Source organism: Limulus polyphemus, unplaced genomic scaffold (genome assembly GCF_000517525.1).
Source record: "Limulus polyphemus unplaced genomic scaffold, Limulus_polyphemus-2.1.2 Scaffold5269, whole genome shotgun sequence".
Classification (NCBI taxonomy): domain Eukaryota; kingdom Metazoa; phylum Arthropoda; class Merostomata; order Xiphosura; family Limulidae; genus Limulus; species Limulus polyphemus.
Window position 1 is genome coordinate 58026 of NW_013670879.1, and position 11109 is coordinate 69134.

General features: G+C 34.2%; 1 protein-coding gene across 1 annotated transcript in view; it reads right to left on the reverse strand.

Moving 5' to 3' along the window:
* The window catches only part of LOC111089115 (canalicular multispecific organic anion transporter 2-like), a gene marked incomplete at its 3' end in the record, with an annotated part of 59272 nt that extends 51984 nt beyond the window's left edge, over positions 1-7288 (reverse strand). The window contains exons 1-3 of the mRNA XM_022400943.1: positions 7088-7288; positions 4233-4409; positions 3770-3895 (exon numbers count right to left, since the gene is read on the reverse strand). Coding sequence (XP_022256651.1) covers positions 3770-3895; positions 4233-4409; positions 7088-7135 — 351 coding nt within the window. The remainder of the gene's footprint in view (positions 1-3769; positions 3896-4232; positions 4410-7087) is intronic.
* Between the last annotated feature and the right edge of the window lie 3821 nt (positions 7289-11109).

Sequence of the window (11109 nt, forward strand, 5' to 3'; positions counted from 1 at the left end):
ATAAATTTCGAACGTTACTAATCATTTAACTTCAGTGGATTCTCATGGGACATATATTCGTCGTGGAAAACCAAGGACAAAGCTAGCTAGCTTCCCAGCGGATCGTATCTACATCAATTCCTAATTAACTCGCTTAATATATTCAAGCTGAGAGGTACTCTGCCAAGGCGACCATGGATCACAAAGAAACCTGTAGTCACAAAGAGTTCAGAACGAACTGCTTTGCTACCCTAGAACAGGAGCTCACCACTTGTTCAAAAGCCAGTCTTGTAGTATGCCTACTACCATGTACATGTAATGTTAGCAGCATTTCAGCCAGACAGTGGCTAATTAATGGAAAGGGAGATGATTGTATGAGTGAGGGCAATCAGATTTTGCTCCAAATGTTCAGACGTATGACAGAGGGAAACCTTGGTCATTTTCTGTAGAATTTCAGGCAATTGGGATCACCAACTGTGCCAGGAATATAACTTGCTGAATGAAAATTGTCATTACTAAACTTGCATAGATGAACTGTGGAAAATCAATCAGTTTCACCTGATGTTCCTCATGAGATATAATTGATGTTGGGGGTTGTGACCTATGAACCAGAGGAAAATACTATCTCACTCAACTAGAAAGAAATAGCTGAAAGTAGTTATCTGGTATCCAAAAAGAAACAAATGAGAAAATGCTGGGGTTGTAGGTTGAAGACATTGTTAATAGTTAACCAAGCCACTTCCAAGTGATTTTCATTTAATAGTTGGGTGGGATTAGTGGGACTAGATGATCATTATAAAGCTAGAACAGCTGGAGCTGGTAGATTTAATGTCTAGTACAGTGTTTCTCAAACATTTTTGGTCATTTTCTCTTTCTTCTCTGTAATACAGTCTGTTCCCTCCAAAATGTTCGACTCACTTAAACTGTAATGTATATAAATAGCCAATGATGACAATAATAAACTTACCTTAAAAAAACGAAAGACGAAACTTTTTCTTGATACTTTCACGTCCCACAGAAATGAAAAATCAGTGACTAAAACAACATTGCGACCCCTGCTTTCAGAGCCACTGATTAAAATTTTCTGATGAAAATATCATTCGATGTTTCAAGAAAATCACTCTCTCTTGATTTAATTTAGTATCGAGAAATCTCTGGGGCATACTGCCTGGTTCTCCTAGAGATGTTACAGATAGTAACTGTACATGCAGTGATGGAGTTGTGTTTCCTCTGAGTGTATACAAAGATACAGTCATAACAGCACAAGTATTATTAACCCTGGCAGGTAAAATGTTAGGTGAAAAGTCTTAGTTTGGTCGAATTCTACCAATGCTTACTTTTTGTGATACCTTAAAATAAAAACGAATTGATTTCCATAGCTCCTAGATGTAAAGTATCTCATTAAGGTCACCATAATAATATACAGTTAATTGTGAGTACTGCCTTGGAAAGTATTATTTGAAGATATAATGTATCTGTTATTTCCATTAATACTGGTGACAGAATGTTTCAATAAATATTTCAATTAGATCAAATTGAACTATTTATGAGTGCGTGAAATTATAGTAGTAAACGGAATTTACAGGCAGTAGCTTAGATATTATAACAAATATGAACTTCATGTATCCAGTGTTGTATTTTGTTAGCATATTTTCAGTCATATACATTGAAATATTTTAAACAACTACACAGTTTACTAAATATTTTATTGATATTATTCCAGTACAAGCGCAGTTATAACACCTGAAAATGTAGGCTGTGAGTGTGATCCTTAGATGGGGAAACAAACACCCACCTGGTGAAAGCATTGTGAGTCACATTAAAAACAGGTACTAAACTTGTAACTGGAAGTGAGCCACTAAGGAGAGATAATGTAAGTATTAGTGGGCTTAATGGTCAAAACTAAGTGTTGGGGGACCTAACCCGAGTTATCTCTTGTGTTATTCTGCTTTGTTGCTGAATCCTAACATATTCTTTAAATTACATGATGGATTGCCTATTTGATGATGACTGTTACGTCCAGGACTTTTTCTACAGCAAAAGAAAAGATTATGCTCTCAGTCTCCAGATTCCTCTCACCACCCTGACATTCAATGTAGCAGAGTCTATAGACAAGGATATGTTGCTATACAATGCATAGGACATTGAAGAGCTCACAGCATCTATCACAAGTTGGCCCTGATGTCACCTGGAGCCAAGCAGCCTCTGCCAACAGTGGTAGGCTTTATGAAGTTTAAAGCTTCACTGGAGCACTGAACATATCTGTTATGGAGAGAGTAGTGGCTACCACCACCTTGTCACTCTGGAGGAGCCGAGCTTTCAAGTAGCTGAACAGGTAAGTATGCTTCCTCTATGTCAATATGGGCAAATCTGACGTTTCCTGTTAAGCTAGAAACATGGGATTTAAACATTATTACACAGGACCTTAATTGAGCTGGTTGACCCAAAGACATCTTGAGGGAAGAAAGCTAGATGACCAATTCACGAGTTCAGTGAAAGGTGATCGTCGGGTGTCCAACACAAGTATGCAGAACTAGTATATAAATATTGTTGTCATTATATATTATACATTGTGTCCAGTATGTTTGTATTTGATTAAACACAATCAGTTTAGTTAACTCAGTATTACTTCGTTATTTATCCTGTCGATCCTCCCATTATAAAGGAGACCGACCTAATGATATTTAACTTGAGAACATCATATCATGTCATAGAGTTACAAGTTATTATTTGCAGTACAAGTAAAATAAATAAATTTATATTTATTGCAAATGTTGGACATTACTAAATAGGAAACAAAGTGTGACTTACGAGCATACACACGCACACATGTATATTCTGCACTGTTACTTAGAGTATTTCGTCATAAAAATTTCTAGGATTGTACCATATTTTTTGTTATGTCATAATAGATGTTGTCTGTTTGTTATCTGTTTCGTAGATTCTGAGATATGTGTTCAAACATGTATAGAAAAACAAATAACATTTGTTATGATATCTTATTATCATATTTGTTACGAGAGTCAAAAGATAAGTTACATACCAATCAGGAAAACGACCTTGTGAACAATATAACACTATTTAAACAGTTCGATAAATCTGAATAATTTAAGAAAATTTGTTGTATTGATTTATTTAATTACAAGTAAAGAACCTGAGATGATACTGTTTTGAAAACATTAGTATAATCTTACTAAAATTCACCAAAAGAAAGTTTTTCAAATGAAAACGATTATTTAAACTTTAAATAACGACTATCATGAAATTAGCATATTATGTAATTCAAATATGTAAGGTTGTGCCTAGATGTTACGTTTCTCATACTCCTAAAAATAACAATGATTTATTCAAAACTAACATGCTCCCTTATAGTATAGCAATTTTCTATTTATTTTGGGAGCATTAGAATGTTACCAAACCATCTTAATATATTAAATATTGAAGATGAAACACTAAAGTACAGCGACTTTGATGTTACAGAATGATCTGGAAATCTAAATACAATAAACGCTGATAAAATCTATACTAGTGCCAGTATTTTAGCATCATGCTTCAATTAGGCAGAGCTAAGGAACAGTGTACTACTAATACATAAATGTAGGTACAAGGGAGACTAAAGGGCCTGTGCCAGTTTTAATTTTTGCCATTTCCTAGATTTTGAAGCATAGGCATTGCCTTTAAAACTTGGGGAGGGCTTAGCCTTCAGCCTCCCCTATTTTTCTACGTCTATGTAATAAAAACATTTAAGCTACATTCAGTGTATTAAGTCAACAAATATAAATTTTCTTACAAATGTAATAATCTTGGTGTATGCTGAGCAGAACTCTACCCCATAAACTGCTTCTCCCTCTTTTTGGAGCTTTATTTTGAGTATCAGTTCTGTTGAGGTCAGTACAACAAGTCCCAAGGAGAGGAGCTAGAGAATATAAGTTAATCACTTAAAAAAAATGTTAATGAGGTTTTGCAAACGTGATTGTATTTTAGTTAAAAGGTTTCTTAAACTTACGTTTGTTAGTCATCTATTATACTATGGGTTTCAAGCGGAAGAGTATATAAAATCATTATCTTGGTTTAGTCACACTCTTAAGATAATATTCTTTCATTATATTTCTCTTACTAAAAATCATGGGATAATAATTTTAACAAATCATAAGAAAGCTCATCTACTGTGTTTCTAGTTGCAATATGTTTTTGTTATAATTTAGTATGTGTAGTAACACATACAAATGTACATGAAAAAATGAACTACTTACTAGTCTACTAATAGTGAGCAATGTCCATGGTAACGGAGGGCCCGTAAGGTTTTTGGTTCTTGTCACTTCCACAGGAATCAATAACCACAGGAAGATACAAGGCATCCAAATTAAGATAGAATTATGGAAACATGGTGTAAAGTCAGGCTGGTTAGTATACCATGTTACTTGTAGGTCCTGTGGTTTACATAAAAGTAAAATAAGTTTTTGAACTGATAAAAAATTGACATCTATTTAAAAATTTTATTTCAGTACTTAGTAAATGCCTTTTGCCTGAATAAATACATTTTGATATAATTGTATTAAGTTATGGCAAAAACAGACTTATATTTATCAAATAAATATAGTTACTGTTTTGACATGTATAAATACCGAGGATTAGTCGTGCTTTATAATAACAAATTGTATATGCTAGTGGGGTTGTGAATTAATGCAGATGCGAGTCGAGCACAATGTACAACGTATATGTATTTAGTTCACGGCGAATTTCTGATCATTTGACAGTGCAATGTATCCACAGATGAACTTATAGCTGGAGAATAGTTGACAGACATTTGTGACGAAGGATATTTGTAAAGCGAGATTGTTAAACAATGTACAGCTTATGGAGCTAATGGTACTATGATACCATTGTTATGTTATTAATTTTGTTATCAATGAACGAAGGTGAAATATAACAGAAAGGTTTAGGTAGGGGTGATAGTAACTGCTAAGAATAACCGTGAACTGTAATCTCTGAAATTTCGTCAAAGTCACAAATATTACATTTTTAGAGACAATGTGGATGGTTATCATAATAATTTAAAGTCTCCCGGTGGGACAGCGGTAAGTCTGCGGAGTTACAACGCTATAATCAGAGGTTCGATTCCCCTCGGTGGACACAGCAGATAGCCTGATGTGGCTTTGATAAATTACACACACACATAATCTAAAGAAAAGTCTTTAAAAAGATTTTAAGAGTTGCATAGCATCTGTTCAAATCCCCCCCCCTTTAATGGCTCAGCGGTAAGTCTGCGGAGTTAAAACGCTAAAATTCGGATTTCGATACTTGTGATGGGCACAACACAGGTAGCCCATTGTGTAGCAATCTAACAATCTGTTCCAAATCGACTCTTTGTCTGGATTACTTGTATAATGAAAATCTAGCGATTCTTATCAGCATATTCGTCAAATTATAGGCCCCTTATATATTTTTTATTGTTAATCTATTATGTTTTTGCACCAATAATATCTGGGAGGATATTATTGGTCATTCCCCACTCTATGAAAACTGGGAGGATATATACCTCCATCCCCCAGGGATTTATGCCCCAGATTTCGTGACAGCACCAGAATTTCTTCGCAATTCCATATAGAACTTTAATTGAAACCACCGTACACGATAATTTTATGATGAATAAGAATTGGATATTTTCCTTATAACTGGCGTCAAATGTTGAAATACCTCAAAGGTTTGTTTGTTTGAAGTTAAACACAAAGCTACACAATGGGCAATCTGTGCTACGCCCACCACGAGGATAATGTGTTGCACAGCACTTTAAGTAATTTGAAGTACTTATATACATGTATATATATGTGTGTGTATATATGTAAAGATATACATATATATATATATATATATGTGTGTGTGTAAAGCTAGATTCATTTATAAAATAAATGCTATTTGAATATCTGTATTACAACAAACTATATTTCGAAAAAAAATGCAATCATTATGTATTCATCAATTCCATTTTGTCTATATCTGAAACCAAAACCAAAAATTATTTCCAGCATACTATGGATACTAATTTCTTAAAATGGCTACCTCTGCATGTTGCTCATACTAGTTTTACAACATGCATTAAATTGGTATTAGAACATTCGAGTGCTCTAACCAAGACATTTATTGTGTATTACATATTTCTATTTCACATTAGAACATTCAATTCTCTGACCAAGATATTGATTTTTAATTACGCATTTCTATTTCATACTAGAACATTCAAGTGCTCAAACCAAAACGTTAATTTTGTATTGTTCCCCAGTGGTTGAACGGTAAGGCTTATAATGCTAAAAATCAGGTTTAGATAGCTTTGCGCTTAACATCAAACAAACTTAAATTTTGTGTGACATATTTTTATATCACATTAGAACATTAAAGCGCTCTAACGAAGACATTAATTTTGTATTACATATTCCTTTTTCGTTTTAAAATGTTATCGCTTTTTGAAATCCGGAGTGCTAATTATAAATCCGTTCAAAAACATACTTTTAATAAATGTCGATTGTTTGTTTGTTTGCTTTTAATTATGCACAAAGCTACACAAGGGCTATCTGTGCTCTGCCCACCACTGGTATCGAAACCCGGTTTCTAGCGTTGTAAGTCCGCAGACATACCGCTGTGCCACTGGGGGAGGGGCTATAAATATCGAAGTCACTCGTTCGGCTTATGAGAACCTAAACAATTTTCACAATGCCACTGTTTCACAATGTTTACGTGTGGCAGTATGCAAGATACTATTGTTATTATTCATCCGCAAAGACACCTTATTCACCTATAATTTTGAATTGCGGTCTAGAGTTGATAGCACTCGTAGCTTGAAGCGGGCCTTCTTAATAGAATAGCAGGATTAACTATTACCATTATAAAGCAACAACAAGTGCAATTGCGAAGCTTGTTTAATAGAACCAAGTCTTGAACCAGAGACCCTGGAATCACCAGCCCAATACACTATTTACTAGGCCACTCTCAGATTAGCTCTTACTTTATAGCTGGGTGTAAAATCATTTTGGTTGGTCGTTCATAGAACATACGACAATTGAAATAAATACATTTTTCTTCTACTTTTTATAATTAAAGTAGATTGACTTACCCAAAATGGCGAGTAACAGAATTTTTCTGATGAAGAAGAACCGACCATGTTGTTGTCCTAAGATATATGTTAAATATTTTTTGTTTCTTGAAATTTCAGTTATATATTTTTTATAAGAGTTTAACAATGACGTTCTTGGTAAAATTTGACCACTGCAGTGATTTTATATCAAAAAAACTTTGTACAGTGCAATTACATATAAAGCCGCATAAAAAGATTTGGCAGCTATTGTCAGTTTAACGCATAGAATTGAACTTTTTTCTATCCTTTGTACTGTTAGTCTTGCAATCTAGCGTAAAGTTCAAGTGTAGATAATGGTTTTATTGTATTAAGATAACGTGACAGTCCGTTACCAGTGGCGGATCCAAGGGTATTTGTCTAGCCACCTCCCCCATTGATTCAATTCGTAAATTGTATACATCAGTGTAAAAACTTGACGAATAAAACTTTTCATATAAGAATCGCTGTACAACTTCGCTAGGTAAACTACAGCACAAACTCTTATTGTTCTAGCGAAAATGGCGATAGGATATCTTATGGCAGCCATGATTGGTCGATTATTATCAGTCAAACAGAGTATATTAAAGTTCGTCAAGTTTCGCGAGATCAAATGTGGATGGAACTAGAGTTGGCGATAGTGAGGCCTTATATCAATATTGTTTGTTTGTTTAATTTTGTGCAAAGCTACTCGAGGACTATCTGCACTAGCAGTCTCGAATTTTGAAATAACAGACTAGAGGGAAGGCAGCTAGTCAACACCACCCACGCCACTCTTTACCAAAATACAATGAGATTGACCGTCATGTTATATCTCTCCCAGGGCTGAAACTGCGGGAATTTCAATCCCGTGTTCTATAGCTTGCGAGTCTAGCGCCCAAAACACTCAGCTATGTCAGGTCAATATATCTAGATATTAACATGGGTAATATTTGTATGTCATATACATTGTTATTTATATAATTTTATTGTAAAATTTATATAATTCTAGGCTCAAAGTGACTATTTTATTAACACTGTATTGTAGTCCCAATACAACATTGAAATCAGGGGTTTGATTCTCCTCGGTGGACACAACAGATAGTATAATGTGACTTTGCTATTAATTACACACACTGTACTATGAATCTACTTTGCAACCTTTCTAAATATTGTATTAAATAGAGTCTGAACTAATGTTTACTACATGGACACTATTCATAAATATGGTCTTTAGTAATATTAAGCATAACACCTTCACTTTCGTAGCTGACCTTTAGACGAAGGAAGATTGTTGAAACACTGAAAGGATTTAACTTATTTAGTTGGTTTATTTGCCATTTGAATTAATCAATCTCTGGATGTTTGATTCAGTGTTCCTATAGAAAAACAACGGATTAAAATTGATTCATTTTTTTAATAAATGTATTTGTTTCCCTTATAATCTATGCTTGTTGAAAGCTGGAAAGCTTCCCATCCCTCTATCTACGGCATTTAGAATTAAAACATCACTGCATATCGCTTACTTAAAAATTAGCATTAATAAAGAATACTGACGTATGAAAAGCTAATTTTAGCACTGCACAAAACAAGAGAACATTCACACCATTGTCATAATATTGTTACGTCTCTGGTCGTTTGTTAATTTCCCGTAAAAATTCTTCCCGAGGAACTTCAGCGATACAAGCCCTTTCTGAAATAAAACTAGTTTATACTTTCTCAATACAACTTTGCAATACACAGAATTTCCACAATCACTTTAACCTAAACACACGCTATAATTCACAACGATTCACGCACTTTACTTATGGTCACTACCGCTCCCTTGACTCAATTATCTCTCTCTATATCTGTCTATCTGCAATTATCTATGCAGTCACTTTATTTGCCGGGCTTATATATTAAAATAGAGGGCGTCTGGCAAACACTCGAGCCTTCATGATCCTTCTAGAAACTCATCACGTGTTACCATGTCACTTGACTTCAGCTGTCGTAACAATATTAAGAATATACGTAACACACACCTAGACTGAAGAAAGAAGCATACAAATAAACATTAGCGGCATCTTGGGTCTATGACATACAATGGTTGTTTGTCTAGGACGAATATTTTATATGTATAGACATATAGCAAGAGGACCCAAATTAATTTGAGAAAGTACATTAGTAGTTAGGTTGGCACTCCCGTATCCGAAGGATGCTGCCTCACGCTGACTGATGATGTCATAGTTCCAAAATGTTAGGCTGCCATGACAAACGGCCATGATGTAAAACAAAGCACCAGAGGGCGTGTTGTTACGGACACGTTGCAAAGCCGACATGACAGGCAGCCATGTTGTTAAAGTACCACATTTTGTCACCAGAGGGTGCGTCGTTAGATCACCATGACAGGTGGCTATAATGGATGATTACGTAATAGTAGAGGATGAATTACTAGGCTGCCATGACTACATGTCTATAATTAATCACTAATTCGTTAATCAATTAAATCATTTATAATTAAATCGTCCAAAAAGGATGCTTAACACTAATTAATTATGAATAAAACCCTATAACCCGAGCACTTTCGAAAAGTGGACCTTTCTTCTTCAGGGGCAAACTGACAAACTAATTAATTATATCATTTATAATTAACTCATTTGTAATTAATTCATCCTCAGAAAGGATGCTTATCATTAAATTTTTATTTACGTTTCCTGTCCTAAAAGAATGATATCTTACTCAATCAAGTGTTTAATGATCTTCCACTATGGTCTACATTCACGTCTATTAAGGCCGTATTTACATGAAAACATCAATTAATTACCATTATTTTAATGACTGTCCGTTTTAAAAAATTTGAACGCATTTCTACGACATCCACGAAACAGAAACTTTCATTAATTTGACTTTATAACTTGACAAAATATTTTACACATTTACTTTATCTTGCACGAGTTTTACAAAGGTGGACTTTCACATATGTATATACTTAATTACTATTATTTTAACAATTGTCCATAGGATTTTAACAAATATACTGTGACAGCACTTCTACATGTCATCAATGTCTAGATTTAATTATGTTAAAATCATTATTTTACATATTTTAACATCTGTACTAAAAATAGTAAATGAATGACTTACTATATGTCCGTCCATTTTCTATATAGCCATTGATTATTGGCAAACGAACACAAAACTTGTGAAAATATGGAATACATAACTTCTTTCAATGTTCTGGAGGACACTTACTGTTTCACTTTACAAATCATACATATTATAACCAATAATAGCCCTACAACTAAATATAATAAATGAATGACTTACTGATTACTATTATCTAAAATACTAGAACTTTCAGACTGTCTAAGACACTATCAGGAAATCACACATAAACAAGTGGCTTAGATTTGTTTGATCAAACTTGTTGTTTCTCCATTTTCTATTATATTGTTACGACAGCGGTAGTCACGTGACTCTGGTAACACGTCATGATATTCTCGAAGGATCGGGCAACATCACGAATAATTCAGTATGTGCTAGGCGCCCTCTATTCCTGTACATAAGTGCGCCGGTTAACGTGAGACGAATTAAAATCGGAATTGAATTGCAGACAGATATAGAGACGGACAATTGAATCAAGTCGTTCGTTGTGAATTATAGTTGTATTGAGAAAGAATAAACTATATTTATTTAAGGAAGGACTTGAATTGCTGAAGTTTTTCGGAAATAATTTCTACGGAAAATTAACAAACGAATAGAGACGTAACAAATTGATGTCAGAGAGTGGGATAAGAAAAAGGAAGGTGGAAACGAGAGGCAGCAAATCAAACTACTGCTTAGCAGATTTGATGGCAGCAATACAAACACAGCAAAAAAACAAGAAGAACGAGAAAATAAACAAGAAAAGAAACAAGAGGAACTAGAAAAGAAACAAGAAGAACGAGAAAAGAAACAAGAAGAGAGATTACAGCAGTTGTTGGAGGAAAAAGAAAAGAAACAAGAAGAGAGATTACAGCAGTTGTTGGATGAAAAAGAAAAGAAACAAGAAGAGAAATTACAGC